General features: G+C 34.1%; 1 protein-coding gene and 1 long non-coding RNA gene across 3 annotated transcripts; both read right to left on the bottom strand.

Moving 5' to 3' along the window:
• Positions 1 to 3,695: 3,695 nt before the first annotated feature.
• Myl1 (myosin light chain 1) lies at positions 3,696 to 23,932 on the bottom strand. 2 transcript variants are annotated; one of them, XM_076865434.2, is made up of 7 exons: positions 23,676 to 23,932; positions 12,585 to 12,612; positions 8,639 to 8,782; positions 6,135 to 6,308; positions 5,652 to 5,729; positions 4,579 to 4,621; positions 3,696 to 4,014 (listed from the first exon to the last, which is right to left on the bottom strand). In XM_076865434.2, exons 1-6 carry the CDS (start codon positions 23,793 to 23,795, stop codon positions 4,593 to 4,595), a joined length of 573 nt encoding a protein of 190 aa, XP_076721549.1. In that variant the 5' UTR covers positions 23,796 to 23,932; the 3' UTR covers positions 3,696 to 4,014; positions 4,579 to 4,592. The 2 variants fall into 2 exon arrangements, with proteins under 2 accessions (XP_076721549.1, XP_076721550.1); XM_076865435.2 differs by lacking the exons at positions 12,585 to 12,612; positions 23,676 to 23,932 and adding exons at positions 12,865 to 12,889; positions 13,669 to 13,772.
• On the bottom strand, positions 20,634 to 22,819 carry LOC143407619 (uncharacterized). The gene is made up of 3 exons (XR_013092376.1): positions 22,712 to 22,819; positions 21,547 to 21,585; positions 20,634 to 20,772 (listed from the first exon to the last, which is right to left on the bottom strand). It is a non-coding gene; the product is annotated as an uncharacterized LOC143407619 (long non-coding RNA).
• Positions 23,933 to 27,229: the final 3,297 nt, after the last annotated feature.

Genomic DNA, 27,229 nt, shown 5'->3' with positions numbered 1-27,229 from the left:
CAGTAAGATTCACACTAAGCCTGACTCCAAAGCACCTGCTCTTCAGGGAATGCTTCCATTCCTCTGATGAAAGTCTAATAGATGAAGGGGAAGAACAAATAGAAGTTAAGTATATGTTTGCTATTGGGACATTTTTGTTGAATTATAGTTCAGATTGAACTTCACCAATTGTCATAAAATAATTACCACAAAATATACTTCCATACATATTATAGGTGGAGACTATAATGTATTTTTTGAAAAGTAAAAAAAAAAAACCCTCCAAATATATTTTCATGTATGACATTAAATTTATACTTTTATTGTACTATAAAGTGTTTTGATCACTGCCTACTATGCTAAATGCAATGTACTTATATTTTACAAAGAATATGATGAGGTGAATTGCTTTTCTCCTTTATAGTTTTAGAAGAGGTCAATAGGAAAGGACAAACTTTTTTTCTTTCATACTAATAAAATTCTTTTCTACCACTGGAATGAAGACTGACCAAGAATTTGCTATTATTTTTTAAAAGATCAAATTAACTAGGAGTACTTGGGGAAATTTTAAGCCTTGTCCCTGAAAAGTTTGAGCTTTATCCCTTTTCAAATGATCCGCCTTCATGTCTATGTGCCTGGAGCAAGGGCATAAATAGAGGTCCAATTATCATAAATTTAACTATTTAGTCATGGGTCAAACTCACACATTGTAAATAACACATTGTCTGGGGTCTTCCTTTGGCAAATATAGCTTTATAATAACTTAGAAGGCCAGGATAGGATTTTTGGACTCTTTGGTGATCTGCCCAGAATTTGGAGCCTCTCTGCTAATCCCCACCTCTAGCTGCATCCTGCATTGCAAGGGACTTCTGGATGATACCAACCTTAACGTGGACAAAACAAAAGTTGTGGCAGCAGTAAGATTCAAACCTAAACCTGACTCCAAAGCACCTGCTCTTCAGGGAATGCTCCCATTCTTCTGTTTCATTGGCCACCTCTTGGTTTTAGGGTTGCAAACACAAACAGAGGTCTTCTCTTAGGAAGATGGACCTAGGAAGACTCCCACCCAGGTCCTAGAAAAGAACCTGGAACCATCAGGGCAGGAACCATCCAGGACCCAGGTATTCAGAGTAAACTAGGAGTGAGACACGAGCTCCAGAGCAGCAAGTTCTATTTCTGGTTAGACTTCTTGGTTCTAGGGCTGTGTTGATGGAGAAGGGATAGAGTGGGCCCCTTTAGAGTGTGAGATTCAGGGCATGAGTCACACTTTCCCTGATCTAAGAGGCATACAGCTTCTTGGTTTTGCACGGCTACGGCGGAGGCAGAGTAGTTCTGATCAATCACTTAGTTGGTAGAGAGATAACCAGTGCTTGTTCCTACCAAATAATAATGATTATTTAAAGAAAAGTCTATCCCTGTATAAAATTTCTGGAAAGACTCCCAGCAGATTCTTAGGCCCTATCATCTTTCCTATGCATTGACATTTTAGTTTGGTGCTCACTCATCAAACTGTAAAATTGAGATGATTGCCTGAATTATTTCTTCATTGTGCTTTTCCTTAGCTTCAGTTATCTTGATAATTCCAGGGAGTGAAGTTCTCTAGTCTGCAGTTCAGACTTGCTGTTTAATCTCTTCTTTCAGATTATAGACTTGGTTTGCTGAATACATTTATGAACTCACCATTTTCTCTAAACTTAGGATATAAAAGAAGATAGTCTTTTTTGTTCTATTAAGTTCCAAGTTATCTTTGTCATTATGGACAAAACAAAAAACAAACAAACAAACAAAACCCACAACTAAATAGAGTTAGACACATTAAGAGTTCTTTTCTATGCAATGTTTCTTGAGAAATACACAAAAAACCTTACTATAATCTCATCTTAATAATAATCACTTATTTCATCCATAAAAGAGAATGAATTAAGTTCCTGTGTGGTTTTTAAGTATCGAATATAACTAAGGCAAAAAAATGGATCTATAATATTACATTTTGTCAGAAAAGTCACTTGAAGATTGTTAAAAGCAAACTTGAAAATATTTGCTTATGCAGTGCAGGCTTTTTGAAAGTTATTTTTAAAGACTGAGGAATTAGGCACCTGTCATTTTTGCCAGCTGGTGTGGATGTTAAAAATTGCTGCCACTCTTCCGCCTGCGACTTTACTTTGCACCTGCTGCTACTTGAGTTCTGGGCATTTCACACATGGTAATTTAATAAGGTTAGGTCCCATGACTGTACAGCATGTTATCCCACTGGGGGTTAAAGCAGTTTTATAAGGCCTTGAGGGAGAAGAATTATATGTGAAGCTTGAGACTAACAATTTCATACCTTGTAGACATCATACTTTTCTAATTGAAAAATTATGAGGAAGTGAAGACGATTGGACATTGAGCCACATATCCTAAAACAAAAATCAGTCTTTTATGAATAGATTATTTGTACTAGTTTCCTCTATATTGTGATCTTTGTAATTTGAAAAAAATATATAATTGTCTGGTATAAGACTTAAGTATATATTGAGAACTTTCTGTCACGACAGTCATGAACCGCATGTGACTATTTAGATTCAAAATTAAATAAGTTAAAGTAAAGTACAATTAATGATTTAATTCCTCAGTTGCATGAGCCACATTTTAAGTGTTCTGTAGCCACCCATGGTTAGTGGTGACCACATAAGACAATACAGGTATAGATTTCCATTTTCACAGAAGGATCTATTGGATGGTGCTGAGGAAACATTTTCAAGCCCTAGTCTTAAGTAAATTTGGTCTTGAAAGTCATAAGGCCACACTTCATTTTTCTTAAAAGAGTGATTTTAATGTCCCAACATCATCTTGGTCATGAAAACACAGGCTAAATTTGAAGTATTACCTACGAGAATCCAAGGGACTTTTGCTAGAGGGAAGGAGCTTTTGACCTGAAACTCTCAATGTCAGAAAATGTTGTTTTCACCTTCCAAAAATACATAATACTTGCAAAAGATTACAAGTATCTTTTAAGAGAGGTAGGGGGGAATAATTTATCACTCATCTCTGTCTGATTATTCAAATACTACCTTTCAGAATCTGTTCTGAAGAAAAAGTGATATGGGATAGCGTTCTGAGATGATAAAGTAAGTTATTATATAAACTTTTCCAATTAGTCTTATTATGTTTTTATATTACTAAGACTGAATTGAGATTTGGAAACCTGGGCATGTAAAGTAGGGAGATCATAGTAGGAGAAAGAGAGAGACTATTAATAAACAGGATCTTGGATCTTGAGTTCTTAGCTTGGGCAATAATCCCATCCCCAGAGAGGATTTTTTTTTTAAACATTAACAACTGAAAGGTCACTTTGAATTTTTCTTTTAAGACAGTCTGGGAGAAAGACCAAAGGCTTGCTAGTTTTCTAGTAGCTAGATTATTACAATAAATTAAATAGATGAAGCCATAATCACAATTTATATAAATCTGAAATCATTCTGCTTTCACCTTAAATTGCGTGGATAGCTTACATTAAAACATCTCTGATCCTATCTGAAGTTTTTCAGTTCTTTATTTCACTTTTTTGGTAATGTATAATTATCTGTGTTATTCAAGTTGCAAATGCTCTGTAGACTATAATGATTCTTTAGTAAATTTATAATTCATCAACAATCTGTACATTTAATGAAAGATTTGAGGTTTCAAAAATTATTTTCACAAAGCAAGAAAATAAAAACAATGTGACTTGGATATTTCAGACTGACCAAAATTGTTTATTAATATGGTATTTTAAGGATGCCTGTTGACCCATGGTAGATAATAAAGAGTATTGCTTTGATATGAGATTGCCAATATTTTATTTTTGTTGTCTAGAGCAACAGACATTTGGTTTGTGTGGTATGAATATATTTCAGAGAAAAACTTAAGGTGTATAAAAATTCAGAAAGTCCTTCAGTCTAGAGTGATCCAGATTGCTTTTGTTTCTCTGAATGATGGTAAACAGATCTGGACAGTTAGTCATGGATGTTACTAAAAGTGGACTCCAGCCAGTCTTCCTAAACAATGCTCGTTCTGTAAAGGAAAAGGGAAAGCGAGTTAGATGTTGATTCCATATTTTCAGAACGAAAACTCAAGAGGAAATAATGTGACATGCAAAAGAGGAAAAAGCACAAAATAAACCAGTGCTTATAGGGTAAGCCACTTCCTTGTTGTAAGAACTTGGTTGCAAGTCCTTGAATTTGGACTATTAAGACATAGTGCTTTAGATCAGTAATTGTTAAAGCTAATTTAGTTATTCAAAGGATGTAGGCTCATGATTTCATTAGTGTTGGGGTTCTAATAAAATTAATTAACTAGTCTTTAGTTAGTTGAGTCTCCACTACTTAATCATAAATGTAGTTAAGGGGGTTTATGGATGGAAGCAAAAACATCATAAATTTTGCTTGGACACTCATACAAGTATGTTTTATTTCTAAATAATCCATCTCAAGTATTTCAAGTTTTCAGGCTTATGAAGACAACTCTTAATTAGAAACCAATACTAATTACATCTATAGCATATAAAGTGAAGCTATTAATTAAAAAAAAATACAGTATTGAGAAAGCTGTATATATTACAAAGGAACAGACATATACCTTGAGAGCTCCGTTTAGATAGACATGATGTGCTTGACAAAAGCTGTCAGGGTAACAGGGATAGTTCAAAGTTAGAGAACAGTCAACTTTAATGAAAGAGAAGTTTAGATTGACTTTATTTTCTACATGACACCCACTTGTCTAAATCATACGATTGAATGATTCCTCTATGTAATGTGTTTATAGTAATAACAAAATGTGGAAAAATTGTTTACAGGAAAAAAGTGAAGTTTAATCAAGATTGCCAGTGAAGATCTGTCTTCGTACTTTCCTTCTCCCCTTTCCTTCCTTCCCCTTCCTCTTCTCATTCATCTTCCCCTGCCCCCTGTGCTTTTCCTTTTATTTTTTTGCTTTCTCTAAGTCGTGGGACTCGGTAAGTTTTTAAAACTCTCAACGTAGGTTTATTGAAATTAACTTAGTCCTCTTTGGGGATAGACAAATTTTAGGTTTTATTGAGAAATTTTAAATTTGCAAATCACATTATGCAACTTTATTTTGCATCTTTAGTTTCTGTGGTACATGCTTTTATACTCTTTGGGTGAAGTTGCTGTAAATGTTAGCAAGAAATAAATTATTCTCTACTAGAGGATGACTTTTATGTAAGCAAGAACACTGGACAAGGAGAATTAAGCTTTATTACTAGCCCTGCCATTAATGATTTGAGCATCACTAAAGCTCTTTGGTCCTCAGTTTCCTCATTTTTATAATTGCTTGATATTAGTAAAGGACTTGAAAATCTCCCTAACTTTAATATACTATTACATATAATTCTGATGAAAAACCTGTCTATTTCACAGGGACGTTGTGAAGCTCTAGCAAGGAAATACACATTAAAACACATTTGAAACTATAAAACAATGCATAGGATTGCTAAAACATATTGGAATAAATCTCACATGTATCTCCTCATAGACTATCTTCTTGGAGTTATGGGGTTGATTGATAATAAGTAACATATGGATATTAATAAAGAAGGAAGAGGAAAGCAGTTTATTTTAAATAATTCAAAAGGAGTCTATCAGCAACCCAACCAGTTAAGAGGGACTAAAATCACCAGTGCACACTGATTATACCTTCATAGTTGATGCAGCCATTGGAGTCTTCTTGACCTGCCATCAGGGCTTCTACTTCTTCCTCTTTCATCTTTTCACCTATGAAACAAAACCCCTTTTAAAGAAATGAGGCAACTGGATATTTTCAAATCTACCATAAATGATATGCTCTTAGAAACTATGATTGAATTCTTGGAGGACAAAAACTATTCCAATTTCCCTCACACTCAGTAGGATGTCAATACATTGTTTTCTAATGACTTAAATACACATTATCCCTTGTCATCCAAACTACATCCTGTAAGAACTACAATGTTTTCCTTTACTTATTCATTGGCCTCGCTGTCACAGAAGCCAATTGAAATAGTGATTGACTTTTAAGTATTCATTTTTCATGTTTTCTTTGTAGACTTTCTCCATACCTATTTTTGTCATTACATGGTTCTTCTGTGTTCTTTCCTGTACATTCTCTGTGCTGTTCAGTCCACTGGAATAAATGCTTACCCAGGGTGGCTAGTACGTGGCGGAGTTCAGCCCCCATGACTGTGCCATTGCCTTCCTTGTCAAAGACACGCAGACCCTCAACAAAATCTTCATAGGTTCCCTGGTCCTTGTTGTTGGAAATAGCTTGCATCATGGGTAGAAATTGTTCAAACTCAATTTTCTTGGCATTCATCTCTGAAAGAAATTGCAGTTTGGACAGTTTGTAGCCACCATAAAACACCGTCTCTGAGTCACCAATGAAAGCTGAAAGTTCATTCCAGATGATCTAAAAGATCTTCACACAGTTTAAACTTCAGTTGGTGAATTACCAAAATGACAAAAATATGGCAAAAGGCAATATCATGTGTACTGGAGTTCCAGTGCCAAACTTTATTCCCATTTGTTCCTGTACTACTGTGTGACACTGGACAACTTTCTTAACCTATATGTGTGTCAATTTTTCATGTGTAAAACAGAAATACCTCAGAGTGTTATTGTGGGAATTAAATAGATAATGCATGTAAAGCTCATTGAAATACTTGGGACATGCCAGGCATGGAGATGCATGTCATGCCTATAATACCAGTGGCTCAGGAGGCTGAGGCAGGAGGATCACAAGTTCAAAGCCACCTTCAACAACTTAGTGAGGCCCTAAACAACTCAATGAGACCCTGTTTCAAAAGGAAAACTAAAAAGGAATGAGAATGTGGGTCAGTGATTAGAAGGGTTTAATTCCTGGCACCAAAAACAAAACAAAAAAACAACCAAAAAAATAAAACAAACCAACAATAACAAGAAAAATCTTGGGACAAATTGAGTGCTTAAGAAATGCTACCTACTATTTTATTACTATTGATAATTTAATATTTTCCATAAATACTAGTGAAGCAATAAAAAATTATACTGGGATGCCACAAACACATTCCCATATAAATAGCGTAAAAATTAACTGTACTTTACTACATATTCTGCCTATGTCCTGAGCTTTGGCAGGGCCTTTGCTTTCTTTAAATTTTAAGTAATTTTAAAAAGAAGCTTATGATCTCCTGACTTCTCTGCAATTTAGAGGTCTAGAGATGGGAGAACTTTCTTTAGTGTCTCTGACAAGGTAGATATCATTCCCAGTAAAAGTATAAAATAGACTATCCAGATGTATGCAAATGGATAAAATTATATACTTGCAAAATAAAAATTCCCCAGTTCTTCTCTTGTAGAAGTCAAATACATTGGACAATATTAGAAAGATTAAATTTGAGTGCTGAATAAATGAGCATTTGTTCAATAATTCCATTAAAGATGGATGTTGGCAAGTCAGACAGTGACATTTGAAAATAAGGGTTAGACTATTGCTTTCCCACTTATTTCATACTCATCTGCTTTCTGCATGATTAAACTAGAAATTTCTTCTAAAGAAAATGAAGTCTGAGAAACAATTCTAAAGCAGACCAATTTAGAAGCAAGTTTTCTTGAAAGAAAGGTTCTTACCCTCCTTTTTAAAATAAAGGAACATTTCTAAAACATTTTTAGTTACCAAGAAGAAATATAAGATTATTTGCCTAACCCTCTTGTTTTTTTTCACTAATGGCAAAGATCAACAGCCCAACTATCTACTTGAGAAAATTTAACGTTTTGTATCCTGTTTTTTTCTTTTGTTGTTGTTGTTGTTTTGTTTAGAGTCATATTTTCCAATAGATTGTCATACTTTGCTGTGAACCACTGAGGTTAAAAACAATTTCCTTGTTCCAGACTAATGATTGGATTTCTGTATCAAGTGAATGTCTTCTGCAATTTTGCTGTTTGTGTATTTCTCTGATTTTTGTTCCAGGATTTACCTTGGGAGACTGAATGCAGAGTTTGGCTTGAGATTTTTAAAGCTTTTAAAAAAATTATTGGAAATAGAAAATGCCCTTGTTAAGATGTCTATCTATCTATGCTTAATTAAGAAAGCCGAATTTCTTTTGAGATAGGCACAGAAGCAGTGTTAATGGTCAGAGCACAGGGCAAGGTCAATAGGTATTTTTTAAATCTCTTCAAAACATTGCAACTTTATTTCCACAGTTTTTATCAAATATTAGATTTTCTCTAGAAGTATGCCATTGTAATTTACCCAGAATCGTATACAAAGTGCATTGTATTTTAACTGTATTTAACATCTTTGTCGAAATGCACTTTTTCCTTTGAAGGTTTGAAGTTTAAAATAATGTGCAAATTTGGATGTTATTTGTTTCATTAGCTCTGAGATTATGAACATTAGATATGATAATAAGAATGATGTTCTTAGCATCAGACATTATTTGTTTTCATAAGCACAACATTTTATCACGCTTGCAGGTTTTCAAATGAAGGTTAACTTATTTTGCAAGGGACAAAGATAAGATTCTAGATGGCTAACAGGCATATTTGCTACCATCAGGAGTAAACTGAGCCCTATTATATGGAAACTATTATTTATTTCTCAGTCTCATACTTATGCATGCATGCTTTAGCTACACTTCCATAGATCTTGGAAGAACTGATGTGGTTACCTTCATTGCTGGGGTTCCCCAGAACCTTCTTGACCTCTGCATTGGTGGGATTTGTGCCCAGTGCCCGAAGGACATCACCAACCTGGCTTAAGGTGATCTTGCTATCACCTGTTTTGTCAAACAGGAGAAATGCCTCCTTGAATTCTGCAAAAAACAAGGAACATTAGGGTTTTTTATTTTTCTTTCTCAAACCTATTAATTAACCCTGAGTCCTTCAAGGATTTACTTAAACTCTTCTGTTTTACAAGTTAAGTTGTCATTGTCAAATTCTGTTTTCCTACCTCAAACAATCATTGTCAAACCTTTTTGACATTTCTTTTTGGAATTCTTTTAAAGCAGCATTTCTAAATTCTAGTCATATGTTATTGCTAATTAGATATGGAAATCAGACATCATAGTCATATTTACTCATATTTCCTTGTCTGGGACTGGGCTAAGAGATTCTGAGGCCTTGATAAATCCTAGTAATCTTTATCTAGTCCTTCATAAAATTAGCAAGATTAATACTTTTCAAGAAAACAAATTTTTGATTAGGATTGTGTTATATGTTATTAACCCATACTTCTCAGATTATATAGAAAAGGCTTCTCTCAAGGTACAAATTTCTTAGGTTGTTCTCTCGACAGTTTTCTTCAGAAATAACTTTATTTTTCAGGATAAATTTAGAAACATGAGGCAGGCCTGTAAATTCTACAATGTCTAACCATTTCAATGTTTGATGCTAGCAGGCTCCTAGCATAACTAATTCAGAAGGAGAAATATTTTTTGGATCGAATTTTATAATACTCTCTTTACACTTCACTCTGTTTTTCAGATAATACATATGACAGCATGTTGCTATGCCAGCTTTTGAATTCAAGTACACACTCTTTATTAAAATTTATGGAAATAATTGGTTCACATGCAGTTGCAAGAAATAATTCAGGGAAATTCCTTGTATACCTGGTTTTCCCCAATGGTAACACTTTGCAAAATCATAGAATATTACTGTAACCAGGATATTCACATTGATAGACCCCAGTGATTTTATTCACATTTCCCCAGTTTGCTTGTATTCATTTATGTGTGTATTAAGTATGTATTTTAAAGTGCTATTCTTATCACAGTCACTTATTTATTATTCTCCCTGTATTTTGTCATTTTCTTTTGATAGAACTGGTCTTGTCTTTAAAATTTACAATGATAAAGAATTTGAAAAATACATAATGAAAAGACAGGAAGGTACAATACTATGAACATAGGGGACAGTGAGTCATTTTACATGAAAATTCTAAACTTAAATCAAAATTTCTGGGAAACCCAGAACTACTTGTGGTGACTGATTGGAGTAAATGTCCGTAATACTCAGAAAACCATTTGTGAGTGAACTATAGGGCTGAAAGCACTCTTTTTAGCTATCAGTGGTCTTAGGTTAAAAGATGCTGTCTAGATAGATTACACAGCCAAATATCCTTTTTACTCTCTCTCTACCCCTAATCTAAGATTGTACCAGACACTGTATGCATGACTAGTTACAGTTCATGTTATCACTCTTTGCTAAAATCCTATGCATTTGACTATAATGGATTTTTAAAAAAACATGCTACAGGCCCTATGGTGTCATTAGTCAAATATTATTTTTCATGTTTCTATGGGACACGTGAAATGGAACTATTCTTGTTATTGGCCCCAGGCTTTAGGGACAGAGAGCTCACAATTACCTTGGTCAGATGCTGATGTAGAAATAGAATTTTATGAGTTGTAATGAAATCACTCTGACATTAACCCTTTTGGTGGTTTAAAGGCAGAGATCAGAAAAATTCTGTTCTTTCTACCCCAGGTTTTTAATGCAAGGCTTAGTTATTCTTTTGAACATGGATTGGAAAACTACTTCCCAGGGGCTTCTTGCCTGTTCAATGAAAGTGTGATTGGAATATGACCATCTCCATTTGTCTATGTTTGTAGTTGTTTTCACACCTTGGTGATAGAATGGAGTTGTTTTTAGACTATAACACCAGGAAAGCTTAATGCATTTACATTTGGTCTATCAGCAAAAAAATTTATGACCTCTGATCAAGAATAGCACTGTTGTAGAACTTTCTGGTAATGATAGAATTGTTCTCTATTTGCCCATTATGGTAACTACTAGCTGTGGCTCTTGAGCACTTCTATGTGACTAGTGCCATTGAGGAAATGGATTTCAAAATTTATTACTTTTTCATTAATTAATGTGTGAATAGCCACATGGGCTAGTGGCTACTTTATGGAACAGCATAGGACTTAGACCTTTAACATGCTATAATTTTCTAGTTTTTTTTTCTTCAATCCTATTTTCTTTCTTTCAATTTAATTAGAGCAGCATGAACAAAAATCTTTAATCATTAAACAAGGAAATAAACGATTCTTCATTCATTTCTGAGAGTATAGGATTTCTGTTTGAACAGCTTACATTTGTTTTACACACACACACACACACACACACACACACACACACCACATACACAACTCCAATCTACTATACCAATGTTTACCCAACTTCTGTGTCTAAAACTTATTTAACATGTGGAGTCATAGGTTTTGTGCTTAACAGGAAGTCCTTTGGACCTGAAAAAATTTGAAATCTTTCGCTTCTTGGTCTTACATTGTTTGGTAGTCCTAGTGACACTGAATGTGAGAGAACTGGGATGTGGTAGCTGATGAAGTAGCAGCATCACTAGTTAAAAGTTAATTAAAATAAAACAAATTATAGTAAACAATTTGTAGAAAACTATTTTCAATATATAAAACAGTTCTTCACAATATCATTTTAAGTGATCTTAAGGTATAATCCAATCTATCTACATGAGGTCACCAGTCATGCTGTAGATGCCAGTGAGTCTGTATAACAGCAAATACCCTTTTTATTCTTAATTGACTTATTGACGTAAAACATGACTGAAAAGAACTGAAAAATGTAAAATCCTTTAGGCACAGAATAAATTGAACACATTCTTATTAATCACCCATGTCTATATCTTCTATGTCATAATATATATAATATACACATACTTAAATTGACCAATATTCTAATCTGTACAACATTATGTAACTAAACTCTTTCGCCCCCTCATTTCTATGAATTTTTTTTGTCCAGTTCATTCAAATTTGGTGACAATTTCACTCTATAAACATTTCTTCATAAATTTCCTAATGAACAAAATTAGATCTTGGGGGATCTGTTGATTTCAAAGACCCAAAGGGAAGAAATTGAAGTGCAAAAGAAGCTATTTGGATTCTCTTGAATCTCAAGAGTTTGGGGTCTCCCCATTGGTCATTTTTATAAAAGAAATTTCTAATCAGTTTGAATTTATACCAAATTTTTAATCCCATCACTAATTCTTTGGGTCCTTTAGCAAGACTTATCACTTCTCTGGGTGTCTTTCCTGTACCTCTAAAGAAGATCTGGAGCAGGAGTTGTCTAATATTCCTTCCACAATTCTATGATAAAGTACTCCTTCCTTTTTTGTCTCTGAATTCACTTTTGTACTACAGCTCACTATTGTGTAGATTTTATAATTGGGCAGTTTTATAATTAACTTTATTTTCCATATTGAACAATTCACACTCATCAAATTTCTCTTTAGAGCTTTGATTAGCAAATTATCCTTCCCAAATCTACATCTTTTTGTAAGTATACACATCTATTACTTCTTGTATCAAGTTAGTTTTATTTAGAAATCAGTGCCTATAAGGACTCATTATTGTGGGGTTTACCTTTTATTTGCTTAAATCTTTGATTACTGATTATAAGCAAAGGCTTCAGGTTGAATGAATTTTTATTTAGAGTGACTGAGAGCAATTTATATTTAGAGTGGCAACACCAGTGTGAATAATTAGGAAGAGCTTAGCTCATCCCAAGGGAGCTGGTTTTCTTACATACCATCTTTATGAGTGTGCACATATTAACAACTAGAGCTTTTAAACTTACCATCCTGCTGTTCCTTAGAGAACTCGATCTGTCAGAAAGAAATTAATCACAAAAAATATTTTAACCAAACAAAAATGTCCTGATTTTTAAGTGTATCCAGCTCATTCCCTGAATAATCTTCAAAGTAAGCTCCAAAAGTCAGCCTACTTTTCCGAATTCAGGCATAGCTTGGACACCAACAGGTTCAACCACAAAGTAGCATGCCTTGGCGTTAACTGATAGTCCAGAAACCAGGCAGTGCTCTGCCCACATCTGCAACAGAGACACTCAAATCACTTACCCGCAATCTGGTCAGCACTGAAGGACTGCAGTGGCGAGAGAGAGAAAGAAAGGAACAACTAGTACTCTTTCAAATGCATTGACAGAAGGATTGCTCTCTGCTCTGAGACTTAGGAAGCCATGTAGGTGTCATAGCATAAGAAGGTTGCCTTAGGGTACTTTTAAATCTAGGAATACAAAAATCTATTGCAAAAGATAATCAGGGAACATTTCTCTGTATCTTAAATAAGGAAACAATTAATAAATACTCAATTAGATACTTCCTAAAATAATGCAAAACCCTATGATATATTAAAGATATGCCTGATTAATAAATATGCATTATATTTAAAAAATGATTAGCTGCATTTAAAAGACCACCTTAAATCTTTCTGCAGTTGCACCAGTACATTTTTATATTAGTGTACAATACCGAAAGCACTGGAAGCAGTTTACTTGATTCTAGCTATCAGTATAACTGGGGTGTATCTTAGGTCATACTATCTTGCTATAGTTTCAGTTTCCCCCCAACCTTAAATATTCTAAACCTTATGTGATATAGTAAAAGCTGGTGAAGCATGAAGCACTACTGCTTTGGGAAGAAAGATGTATTTTTCCAGTTTGCATATTAGTTCTAATTAATCTCTTCTAACTTCAACATACCTCCCAAAGTATCCCAAAGTATCCCGAAGTAGAGTCTCAAGATTTGTTCTGGCTCTTTTCCCTCCTCAATTCCCTTCCTCCTGTCTGCCTCTTTCCTCAATAAGCTTCTCATCACTATTGCTATCCTCCTATGAACGACAAGTAGTTCTCTTATAGGACGCACCATGATGGAGCTGCTGGGCTGCAGAACGGGTCAAGCCTGAAGAGTGAGTTGAGGGCCGCTCCAATCCCTGAGTGGGGCCTCCTTCTCTGAGGCTTCCCTTTATTTCTGGGCAAACTGACCTCACTGCTAGCATCGAGTTTCAGAGAGAAGTTGCCCCTCCCATTGGAGAGTTCTTTAGCTTTCTTAGGGCAAAGGGAAAGAGGGAACTGTACCCTGAGGGCTATTTTTAGGAAACCAGAACCTAGGAGTGGACAGCCTTGGTGAGAAGGAAGCCTGTCAGTACTTTTATGGTCTTTAGCTCCTGGACATTTGTGGGCAATGTCTTCCTTTAAGAAACTTCTTTGCTAAGTGGCAGAGAAGCTCGGAACCTCTCTGCTGGCTCGGGCTGACCCCCTTCTCTTGGTGAATTATGGACTTTGTGAACTTCTAGTCAACAAGCTTTGGTGCTAATGGAACTTCTTGGATGGGACTGGTTGGGGTTTCAAATGACAACTGCTATAGAAAGAACATCCTCTGAAGCTCTGTCCCTTATGGTAAAGTTCAGAGGACATGAAAAGGCCACATGCTCTGTGTTTCTGAGGATGCATTTAAGTGGCCATCTGTCAGTTCTCAAAATCCTCAATTAAACACCACTCTTTTGCAAGTAGTATTCCGAGAGAATTAATCTAAGCAAAGAAGAGTTTTCGTCTCCATTTTCTAGCATTCTCCGTTAGTCTTCTGACTTTAGGTTTTGGGGATTTTCCTTCCTCCTTAGTAGTCACTAAAGTGATGATTTGTCATTTTTTTTCAATTTCTGAAGTGCTTCTAGTCAGGAAGCACTTCAGATAGTCCATTTTTGTATCCTTCTTCTTATTCTATGCGTATTATTATTCTATGTTTAAAATTTAGCATAAGTTTTTACTAGATCATGCTGATTCTGTTTCTGCCTTGAAACTTTATGGACGGGTTTCCAGACTGAGAAAGAAAGAACCCAAGGCAAAACTTGTGGAGTGCAAAATTATACTTGAACATTTTAGAGCTATCTAAGGACTTGGCCAGCAAGGGTTTTTATGCCAGACCATCTGAAAATAGTGGGAAACTCCCTTCTGGAAGGGTATTGGGAAAAGTGGTACTTGAAAAGATCAGTGTTAGGATGGATGCCCACTGAAGTTCAGAGAAAATGTTGGTCATTTTCCACATATTTAAAGCAGCTCAGGGGCATAAAAAATGTTAGAGATGAATTGTAACTCAAGTATTGCTTCTGCAACTGTTTTCAAGGATGCTCATGAGTCTCTCCTGCGAGAAAGATACAAATCTGAAGCTAACCTACAAACCATTCTAGAAGAAATCAACATTTAATTAGGTATCACTTTTGGCCCAAAGTTTACAAGTTATGAAAGTTACCTCAGGATCTTGAGATTTGAATCCCAAAATCAGTATCTAAAATATCATTTTTAAGTTATTAGGTAAACATACCTTCATAAACAAATTGACATTTTGAAAGGTTATTGAGAAATGAAAATTTAATAAAAGAATTCAAAATGCTTTGAATCACAAAGGGAAAATGGAAGAGGTCAAAGGTTGAAATTTATTATCTTTAGTAATTGTGTAACTTAGAATTTCATGATTTTTGATATGTAGAGTATATTACCTTTGTGCCCTTTTTAGTTTTGTAACATGTAAATGGGTCATAAATTTGAATTGCTCTGAGATTACTAGAACTAGCAAATATTTTTAGTAGTGCTAATAACTATAAATACTACAATTAAACATAAAAGTTGCCATATTAGTCATAATAATCATTTTCCTATTTTGTCCTTTTTTTATGGAGAAAAATGTGTCCTTATATACATATAAAAATATGATTAGTATATTTAAAATCTTTTGGGTAAACTAGAAAATCAATATAAAAGTTGTACTTATGTTATGAATAAACCATTTCTAACCACTGGATATTATTAAAATAGAAGCTGCAAAGTGATAGGCAGGTATCAAATTATTTCTCCCTAGTTTTTCCCCATATCTTTGTCACAGAGAAAAAAAGCTTCAGTTTTTTTGTACCTACTAAGAATCAAAATGTACATTTGAGCACACCATTTGACAATAGGGAAGTCTATCCTATAGCTTAAGCTAGAGAATAAACTGTGTTTTCAAAGTTAGAAGACCTAGATATTGTGCTCATAAAATAATTAGGAAATGCAATTTAGTCTCTGGTACACTTTTATGACCTACAAAGCATGGCCTGCATCATTTCCTGGGTGTTGTAATAGTGATGTAATTAGCCCTTTGAACAAAGGCACAGCATGAATCCACAAAGTCAGCTGATTTGGGCCTCCATTTGCTATACCATCACTGTTTGCTTTAGAGATTGGCTTTCAATCTTTTCTGTCTGGCTTGCTTTCTTCTCTCTCTCTCTCTCTCTCTCTCTCTCTCTCTCTCTCTCTCTCTCTTTTGTAAATTAGACATTCTTCAAAGCCCTAATAAAACCTCCTCCTCTCCAAAGCCATTTTCTCTTGGTGTGAACCTGTGTGTCCTGCCCCCTCTGCCCCTGCCATATTGCCCTTGCCTTGTTCCTAGGTTTTGTCCTTCACTACTCCTCAGGATAGTTTGTTCTGTTAAATGCTCAATAGATTTTCATTAAATTAAAGTCATTAGAGCATAAGTCTAGTAAGTGCTTCCTTTAAACTCAAGTTCCTCCTCTGGAGTATTCCGTTCCTTGGGGACAGAGACATTTATTTGTTCTTTTAAAAAGCTTACATTGTAAAGAAATTAGAAATGTTTTCCTTCAGTGCTGCCTCTCTAGCACCTAGAACTGCTGGCACTTAGTTTATCTCAAATTATTGATATATGTACCTTTTATATATCCAATATTTTCCCTTAGATTTTATAAAAATTTTTATGAGCCAGACTTCTAATTCGCCAACACTCAATTTTTCTTAAAGTCTCTCTCTCTCTTCAAATTCTTAGCCTATGTATTTTTCTTACAGTTAGTACAAGGCTACATTGCACCTTTTTAATGACTCATGTACTAACATTTGTGGTTGGGTTTAAGTAAGTAGTAGTCTGAGACACTGCCACTAAACATAATTTTTATTCCAAAATTTACAGATTATTTTCTACTTTGGAAATCATATTTCTACTAGTAATCATGAGATTTGATTAACTGATTTAAGATACTGTAGTCTCATATATATATGAATGAAATTGCTTTATAAGGAAAATATTAATATTCAGTTAAACAGTCTCTGGAATTGATATATGTTAAATTTTATTACAGTAAAAGAAGAAGAGCTATAATTAAAGATAATTACATCTTTACTAGTAGTATATGATGTTGCATACTAGGAGCAAATTCCTTAGGAAGGAGCCAGGACCACAATCTTCAAAGAACATCATTGTCCCTTGGGGGATAATGGAGACTGATGACAGGTAAGATTGAGAAGCTGACTAACAAGAGCCAGTTTTCAGTCAACAGAACATTGCTGCACATTCTCTGATTTAATGCCTGGCAGAGGGACCAAAGACCTGGATACATATACCCCCTTAGAAAAAAGTTAACCCAATTTTACAGGATTTCTAGAACCCACCATAGAAGGTCTCTGGAAGTAATATTTTGCAACTCTTGGAATTTTATGCTTCAGAATAACACACTTAAATCAAGGGAAAAAATGTTTTCCTTTTTTTTTTTTTTAATTTCAACAATGGATATATGTAGGCTGGTTACTAGAAATATAGTAGAAAGAGGGGAAATTAAGAGTGATGCAACTATATTACCAGTCCAGGTTCTCTAGTACAGGAGAGTCAGGTAGATAGACTGTATAAATTGGTCTGAATTGAGACAGAATGCATAATTCTGTGCTCAGCAGACTTAAACCGGTCAACTGAATTCTGTCACCTAAGAGCAAAGGCTGACTTGTTAAAATAACACAATTCAGACCTATAAGAACAGAAACATGGGTGAATCTTCGTAAAGACTTAAAAATGCATCCAAGCCACCTTTTAGTTTTCTCTTCATCTTTCTCATGGCTAAAAATTGGTAAGGACATTAAAGACTACTTGCAAGTTGTACTTTTCCCTGTTGTGTATTTTGTTTGCATGCAATGTCTTAAAAATTCAAATTCTGTTTTCGTTCCTTCACCTTTTTATTATTAAAATGTGAACATCAGAAAAATTCTTTCTTTGTTTGTTTTAAGCAAATGTTAAGTATCTGCTTTCTCCTCCTTGTCTGGAATGAAAGCTCCTTTTGTGACAACAGCGATATATTATTATTAGCACTACCATTCTAAAGACCTCAACTCTCGTGATGGGTTGAAAAGAGAACTAGTCTGAGAATTTTTCTGGCTCTCGTAACAGACAAATTATGTTTTGGTTAAATAACTACACTTCTCTGTGTTATTTTTCTTCAATATATAATATCAATTTGCATAATACATAATATCATACTATATGATATTATGTATCATAATATCATATGCATCTATAATATCAATACATAATATCAATATGCATCTATAATATTACAAATTTTCTATTCTTTTGTCAGTATAATCTACCTCAATTCACTTTTCTTCCCATGAAAAAGAGAAGGGTGTCTAAAAATTCAATAGATAATGTTCTTTTAAAACAGATAAAGTTAAGCTAAATATAATTTCCCAGGTACTATGTTCAAGTCAGCTAGATTTTTGTAAACAGGATACAACATGCCACTGGGCACCTTGAAAGGTAAAAAGCAACTCACTCCCTACAACCAAAGGAAGTTGATTGGATGTGGTTTTGCCTTTAGGTCAAACTTTTCTTCTCTGACCAGGATTTATCATCTACACAATTTAACTAGTGCAACTGAAGCTATTGTTACTTTCATACTGCAATTTTTGACCCTCCAAATTCTGTTTTAGGGGTAAAAAACAACCTGTAAGAGTTGATGTAGAAACAAACTATAGAAGATCCTATTTTCATACAAAAAGTATTTCGGTCTAAAGAGAAACAGAAGAAAGTGTAGTATCAGCAGACTAAATATAATCCTTTCCACAATTTCCATGAGTCAGATGGTGCTTAATACTGCGTAATTATGGAATGACTACTAAAGACAACTTGCCAGGGGGTTCATTTGCAGCACTGAAATGTCAAGAGCTAAATTTGGCACTGTCACTTTGTGGTCTCCTTGTCTTGCAAAGATTACTTTATCTTAAAACGAAAACTGTTATTCACTATTTGTAGGTGAACATATCTCTTCCTTTGCAAACTGCATTTTGCTCTGCAGAGACATTATTCAGTTCTCTATAATTAAAAATGTTATTCTGGAGAGCTACAAAATGCCCTTTAATACTGTCCTACTCTGTTCCGCCTGTTTCCTTCATTTATAGTGGAGATATAGGAAAGATGAAATGTGATACTGATACCTAGTGATAGACTTAAATAATTTTTTATTTGCTCCTAAGGTTATAATTATACTGCAAGTGGGTGAATATTAAAATTCGTGCACATCAAAGTTGTATTAGAAATTCATTTTTCTATTGAACGGCCAAAGTAAACAAACTTAAATTGTATAAAGCAAGCTTAGAAACAACTTAATGTTTTCACTCATTTTTTTCCTAATTAGAAATTGTATGTGTTTTTTTTCCTAGTTCTTTTTCTCAAACTAGTTAAAGATCAATCCATGTTATATATGTGGCATTGCATATTACCACAAACAATATAGACTGGGATTTCTGGTTTAAAATATGTTATTTATTTGTAATCAAAATTGAGATTTCATACTCTTCTTAGAATATTAACCTGATGGCAAAACTTGAAGATCATGTTTGATATGTAGGTGTGTTTAATTAAGTAAAAACAAAATATCTTAAAATTCAATGTTTCATTACATTTAGCAGTATTTTTAAAATATCCATTTCTGTTTACAACATTTTATAGGAAGCTGAGAAAAAGTGACTAGGAGCACTTCTAAGTTCCTAAGATTTCAGCCTTGTTCTATAAAAGAGAACACCCAAATTGTCAGCAACAGGTGCAGGATAAAGAAAAACTGAACTTGCTGGGATGTGGGGTCTGTCATCACCCCCTCTTCTGGCTACACAGCACTGTGCAGGGCAACACAAGAACAGCTTTATTTCATTCAAGAGCAACATAAAACAAAACAAAACAACAGCAACAAAACAGGCTCTTTTATAGCATCTTGAAAGAGCAACTAACTCTTTAGAAACTAGAGATAGCTTAGGATACAGTTAACACAGTTAACTCTGGTTTTGATGTGTTAAGTTAAATCCTAGGTTCATCATTAACTAGTCATTTGATTATGGGCATTGTGTACTCTGAGTTTCTTTACTTGGAAAGTGAGGACAAAAACATCCCAGTTTAATGTTGTGAGGGTTAAATAATATGGCATAGAATAAATTCACAATGAGGATTTGTTGTTATTAATACAAATAGCTGTATACTTTTTAGTCTTTCATGGAGCGTATCTTTGTTCAACATCCCCAGGAATTCTTCTAATGGGATTAGGTTTATATTAGCCTTGTTAGAAATGAGAAAAAAAATCATTATGAATGAACACAACACATTTTCATACCTGGGTCCAAACAAGTCACCATACATACAAAACTATCTGCCTCCACTGAATACATATAGGGATATGTATTGGGAACATTAGATATCCACCTTATCCATTAATTTTAGAGTGTAAGTCTTCCAAGCCTGGGATCAATTTTCTTTGAGATTTGTTATTCAGGAAAGCTTCTGTCAATGCATTCTGTACCTTACCTCTTTTTGTAACATCGCCTGCAGTGTCTAGTCAGGGATGACCTGATTGAGTGATGAGTACAATGACAATGAAAATTTAAGCAGCACAACGAGACACATGGCTCAAAGTCCCCACCTTGCAGCAAGTCTGACATACCTGCTAATGCATGCATCATGCAAAACATCCAGATAGCTATTAATGACCTTTTGAAATGTAGGATGTAGTCATTTTGTCACTTATTTACCTCCATTATTTCACTTGGTTGCAACTATTTTCATTCCTGTGTTTGCACCCATAACCAAACTGATGGTGGGTTTTAATTCCTAGGGTGGTGGTTTTGTCAGGCAGTGTTCTTTTAGTCTGGGTGTTGTGGTTTAAGTCTCAGTTCTCTGAAGGCAAAGAATGATTAGAAACACTAAAGACAGTAACTTTAATATTAAAATATCAGCAGAAATTTGTTTTTGAAAAGGGTACTCCCAGAAAAATCCATGGGGACAGAATGTCAGGTAAACATTCCCTCAGAGAATTTCAAAGGTTGTAGGTCACATTCCAAACAAATAATCAACAAACCAGGAAATCAGAGTGGAAAGCACATTTAAGAAACTGATAAAGCTAGCTAATAATATCCAAGATTATTCAAAGTTTAGGAGTCAAATGTGGTCGTTGAATGTTGTGTATTTTAGGATGGGAAATTGGTCTTAGCTGGGAATAATATTGAGGAATTAAATTTTACTATTGCTATATATTACATAAAGATAGGTAAACTTCAGAATTACTCAAAGTCCAAAGGACACTTGGATTTCTAATCTTACATGATTTTTGGAAGAAAGTTTTATAGTGCAATTAAGTTTTTTTTCTTTATCAAATTTCAGACAGTTAATGAATGCATATAACAGCTCTTAATCTCTTTAAAGTTTATTTTCTCTGATTGAAAAAAGTTTATAATTTATGTAAGGTAATATATCAAGGAACATCATTAATTAATTAAAGGCATCATAACATGAAGTGTTTTAATATAGTTTCTAAATGGTATAACCAATGGTATGACATTTAATTTTTTAAAAATTCTCAACTTACGCCACATTCTTTAGCTCTTACAGGATACCTCCAAATGTGCACTGATTTTATACTGATGAATGTAAGTTGTTGGGCATTTAAATTACCTCTTTCCGTTTTTCTTCTTTGCATTAGGAAAAGGTCTCCTGAATGAAAGATGAAAGGTCATGTCTTCCTGCTTTTTCAAGATTCATTTAACTGCTCTTTAAAAATTTGTGTCCCTTATCAGAACCTATCATATCTCTTGTTCTGCAATGAAATAATGATGAGGGAGCATACCATGCTCTCACAGGGACTCTCCTGAGTGTCTCCTTCTTCTGCCTGGTTGTACTAGCTTGTGCTGGGATTAATTCAAATATAGATGGAAGGTAAAAACAATTTTCAGGACTCCAAACAGTCACTGCTCTGTTGACTAGAACGAATAATTGGCTTAATTTCTGTATTGCAAAAGTGATGTTTTGTCTTTTCTTGGAGATCTCTCACCTGCCAAACGCAGTCTTTATGCAATTTGTTTATTTTGACATAGTTCCTCAAGGAGGAAAATTAATGCCTGTTTTCATTAGTGGAATACTTCATTTTCTTCTTAAGAAGACACATTTTTTCCTTTCCAGAAGTTTAGAATCCCAGATGCAAAGAGATAATAGTCTTATAAATTACAATAAATATAAAGAAGAATAGTTTTGACACTCTAATATTACTGTGGAGTGGAGAGTTAAAGACTATGAACAATCAGAATTATTGTAGTGGCTATAATCACACTCATTGTATTATGAAGTCAGAGTGCATCTATAATGATATATTAACTAAGATTGCTGTAAATGAAAAATTTGGTTTCCTTTTAATGAACTGTATGCATGTAGTCCTCAAGGTAGAAAAACACTTATTAGAAGATCTGGCATGAGTTTCTCCTCCTAAATGGATATTCATTAAGAATAGTTCCTAATCAGTATTAGATCTATGATCATCTTTTTCCAAATATGACTTCATATACTTAAAAACTACAGATTAAATATTTGTAATACTTTGTTACTTTGAAATATAAAATGTTATATTTAATAAGAATGCTCTAAAATTATATCTATTTATCACATGTATCCAAGGGTGATCTAATTCAACCTTTATTTCAGGGATGTTTTGAAAATCTTATTATACTAAAACAGGCAATTAAGTGTTTATTTGTAGGCCAGCATTATAGCTGCAAGTAATAAATATTAAGTTAGTAAAATTTAGATTTATTACATACAGAACTTTTGGCTTCCATGAAAAGATTACCTCACAGGCACTTCCACTCATTAGTTTTCCATATAAGGCTGAGTTGCTTATATGAGCATTTTCAAAGTGTCAGTTGGACCAATGAGGGCCCAGTGAAAAGGGGGAAGGTGCACATCATGGAGTAGTAACAGGCACATCCATTCCATCATTTTGCCCAAAGCAGGTCATCTTTTGGCAGCTGAGAACTTTGATTACAGCAAAGTGTTGACACAAAAATCAATCACATTCTCCTTAGTTCGAGATCAGTATGCAAAAACTCAAAAGACATACACTAAAAGCTGTACAACCAATGTGTTTTGTAATAATTTTGGTTAGTTTCATTTAGAAGCAACTCACAAATTCTGAACTAAATACTGTATATAAATAAACAAGATGACAGTTATAGTCACTGAAACACTTGAGTGCATAATTTTCTGCACTGAGATCTTATTTAGTGTTGTAGCAAATTTTATTAAGCAAAGCTGAAAGGGGAATTGACTTGAATTGCAAAAAATCTTCTTTCTCAGATGAAATAAGCAGCTGTCAAGTAAATACATCCCGGACAACTGGGTCATCAGCTGTCTTTAAATTTCTGGAAACAAGCAGAGGCTAAAACTTTCTTTTGGATGTAGTTTTAATCTAAGGAATCCAGTTTTCACAGAGGTTTTGTTAAAAAATGCTGGTTTAAATATTTGTAAATGCAACACCTTTACACTTACATACTTTTCATTGTATTTTGATAATTTAGGGGGAAATGGAAGCCAGAGAGCAAAAAAATAGAGCAGGCATAGTTTCCACATATGATAAAATTTTATGCTACTGTTTATTTATTTTTTTTAAAAAGCAGGATTCTCTTCTTCCAAATTCTACCATTTCACTGAATAATACCATCCTCTCCATGAAAAATATACCTCTTTGCAAGTTCCTGGAGTTCCCTACTGTTGAAAGATGTTTCAGTGACCAAACAATTCACCCTTTTAGTTACCTTAATGGCAGAGAGATCGATTTTTTCTTCTTTGGGTTTGGCTGGGGCCGGCGCAGGTGCCGGGGCAGGGGCAGGGGCAGCAGCAGCAGCAGGTTTCTTCACGTCCTTCTTTGGTGCCATTTTGTTTAAAAGGATGGGTTAAAAAAAGAAGGAGCTCCTCCTAAAGAACCTGTCAAAATGATACTTGGAAGAGGAGTGGTGGTTCGCTTGATCCACAGCCCAGAGTCTTGAAGGTGGACCCAGAGTGTTAAACGGTATAAGGGCATGCATATATATTTCACTTAGTGCCTAACAGAACCTTGACACATGCGGCTGGATTGGACAGTTCTCTAGTCAAGGGGGATGGCATTCAGCTCAGACTATAAATGGAATCTAAAGGGTCAGGGCTTCATCAATTTTTTTAAACTCCTCTTGCTATTTTTTTTTTTCACCTCCATGTATAAAGAAGAAAGAAGTCTGACAAAGCCAGCTTCAGATCCTTTGGTGACAGCAAAGTAGATTGACATAGTTTTTCTTGGTAGAATTACAGTTCTGTTGAAGTTGTAAATCTTTTTCTTTTTTTTTCTTCCCATGCCCAGGAAACTTCACTGAAGGATTCAGTTTCAACTTGGAATTTTGGCAGGGAGTGTCACCAACTTTCACCCAGCTCCTTTTCTCATGCTCCTCCCTCCTGGCCATAAGTTGCAAGAAATTGCTGGTCAGCAAAGAGGTGACGGGGTTTAAAAATAAAAAGCCTACGTATAAGGAAAGCTCTTCAAATCTTAAAGTGTTTTTCCTTCTAGGGAGCACAAACTCTGACTCTCTAATCATAATAAACTCTATGCTAAAGAAAAATAACTCAAAACTATTTCCTATAATTTTCATGTTAGAATTTAATGAAAAATATCAAGTGAGATAAAAATTTCAGCAAGATTTGCTTTCTTATAAGACAAGTTTTCTAACAGCATGTAGCTTTCAAAGTAGACACTTATCCATTTTACTTTCTAAATGGCATAACATTTACTCATTTATCTGTCATCTAAATATTTTATCCCTATTGGGGAGACAGATAAAATGAATCTTTTATAATTTTTTTAGAGGCAAATTCTGCCAGAGAGGGGGTTATAATTAGTTCTAAGCTATTGATTGTGTAGTACCACCCTCACTTTTTTAAATTAGTGAGCTATTTAATTAATTAGTATAAACAAGTTATTAATTAGAACAATTATTTCATGAATTTAAAAGTGCAAATTTACAAATTATGTATAATTGTACAGATATGTATACACATACACATGCATATACTCATATATAACTATACATATTATATGTTCTAATTTTTAAATATAGTTGTGTTTAAAGATATAGATTCATCATCTACTTTCTGTTGGTCTGGTGTAAAAGATTTCTCCAACTCAGAGAAGTTTACTCTTTCTGTATATTATAACAAGAGAGATTAAGATGCTTATATTAGTAATAATCCACCTAAAATAACCCATAGTTCATCACTCTTTTCCTTATGTGGTGGACTAATATAATGAATTATTTAATTCACATATGTTCAGGGAAGATTTTTGTGTAACATTCTAAATTAAATTTATTTTTAACTGGTACATTTTTATGTGCCTATCAATGGAATACCATGTGCTGTTTCAATACATGTATATACATTTGACAATCAGGTGAAACTCAGCTGTCTACTCCAACTTCATCAGTTCCTCATGGTGAACGCATTCAGAATCCATTCTTCTAGCTTTATGGGTTGTAGGGCACACATCTAGTTAGCGGGAGTGCACTAGAACTTCTCACCCCCATCTGCCTGCAGCTTAGTACACATCCCTCCCTCCCTGATGCTCTTCCCAGACTCTGCCATCTCTCTACTCTCAGTTTCAACAAGAGACCAACTTTATATTCCATGTATGAGTGAGATTATGTGGTGCTTTTTGTACCTGGCTTAAGGAAAAGCTTTTTGATTAGTTCCCTCCCTCTTGTTGATCTGCACTAGACTCACCCATTACCTTAAGTTAGTGGTTTATAGTCTTTTCCTATATACAGGACACTTATAAGAATCTGAATATGTTGTTTTACCTAAGAATACTATCTCATATTTAAGTAATTAGAGTATAGTTAAAATAATGCTATGCTTATAATAGGAACATTATTTTTATACATAGCAGAAATTTGTCCACCACTTTATTTTCCTTTGAATTTTCAAAGGATAGATTGAAATTTTCTGCAGCCACTGAGCCACAGATATGTTCTTACTTTAATTCACAGCCTATAATAATACTTTGATTCCTATGCAGAAATCTCCTAAGATATAGAACAGGGTTGACAAGTAAAAGAGCTTGATGTCTTATGAGCAAAAATGTTTTAATCCACCTTACCTTCAGAAAAGAAATTGATACAATAAAAAATAGATTCATCCATTCACATAAAATATGTTCTACATTGATAATGTCACCAAAGAGCAATAATTTCCATCTTAACAACTCAAAATACTCAAAATGTGAGATTGGAGCACTTTATTTTTTTATTAAGGGGACAAATGACTTGATTGCACTATAACCCTAAATTCCTTTGTTACTGGATATATATCATAAGAGTAGGTATGTATATGCATATACATAATTTAATATATTTTATATTTATCATACGGAAAAACTTATAGTATATATTTATTTAAAAATATTATATACATATTTTCTTGTGTTTTACATAAAATATTTTGGTGTAGAATTTTCTTCTTCTTAAAAGGAGAAACTGCAAAGGAAAAGTGCTATTCTGATCATATCAGGGTACATACTATCAACATGACATTACTGTGGATGTTAACCTTGACATGTGGCTCAAGTAGCATTTGATACCCCAAAGCCAAAACCCAATCTGATTATGTGAAAAAAAACTAGTTAGATCCAAACTGAGGGGTACTCTACAAAACATCTAACAAGAAGATTTTATAATTGTCAAGGTTATCAACAAAGGACAATCTGAGAAATTCCCAGTGCATAGAGGAGCATAAGGAAACTTGGTAGGTAAATGTTATCTAGTGCTATAAAAGTGATTCTGGAATAAAAAGGAGACATTAGGTAAAAATCTGAACAGGGCTGGACTTTGGCCAAAGACATGTTTCAGTACTGGTTCATTAGTAATAATAAATATGTTTTGCTAATGTAAGATGCTAGCAGTAGAACCAACTTGGTGTGCAATACATGGGAACTGTGACTTTTTCTCATAACTTTTTTTTTGTTATCTCCAAAGTACTCTAAAATAAAACTTATTTGTATAAAAATCAAGAACTAAAAACAACAACAAAAAACAATGTAGAAAATAATTCAGCCTCAGATTTCAAAGGAGAGAGACATACAACCTCCTTCCTACGTAGTCATTATTCTTTGTGTTTGGGGTCAGTATGTTATAGAAGGAAGGTCTAAACATGTCTTCAGTTTATAGCACTGAGGTCTTTTTGAAATGGTCAGTCCTACTGAACACAGACAATATTAGTTATACACAGAAATTACACGTGGAGAAATAATTTAGGGACTTTCTGAAACTGTAATTCTGAATCACTTAAT

Source organism: Callospermophilus lateralis, chromosome 9 (assembly GCF_048772815.1).
Source record: "Callospermophilus lateralis isolate mCalLat2 chromosome 9, mCalLat2.hap1, whole genome shotgun sequence".
Classification (NCBI taxonomy): domain Eukaryota; kingdom Metazoa; phylum Chordata; class Mammalia; order Rodentia; family Sciuridae; genus Callospermophilus; species Callospermophilus lateralis.
This window is presented reverse-complemented; position numbering and strand designations above follow the sequence as displayed.

What these genes read in the sequence shown, in the direction of transcription:
- Myl1 (XM_076865434.2), bottom strand. Translation starts at nt 23,795, where the DNA reads ATGGCACCAAAGAAGGACGTGAAGAAACCTGCTGCTGCTGCTGCCCCT. An exon ending in TCGATCTCTCTGCCATTAAG is followed by an intron (nt 12,613 to 23,675) that starts GTAACTAAAAGG and finishes TCTTTCTGACAG; the next exon opens with ATCGAGTTCTCTAAGGAACA. An exon ending in TGGCTGCATCAACTATGAAG is followed by an intron (nt 4,622 to 5,651) that starts GTATAATCAGTG and finishes TTACCCTGACAG; the next exon opens with CTTTTGTCAAGCACATCATG.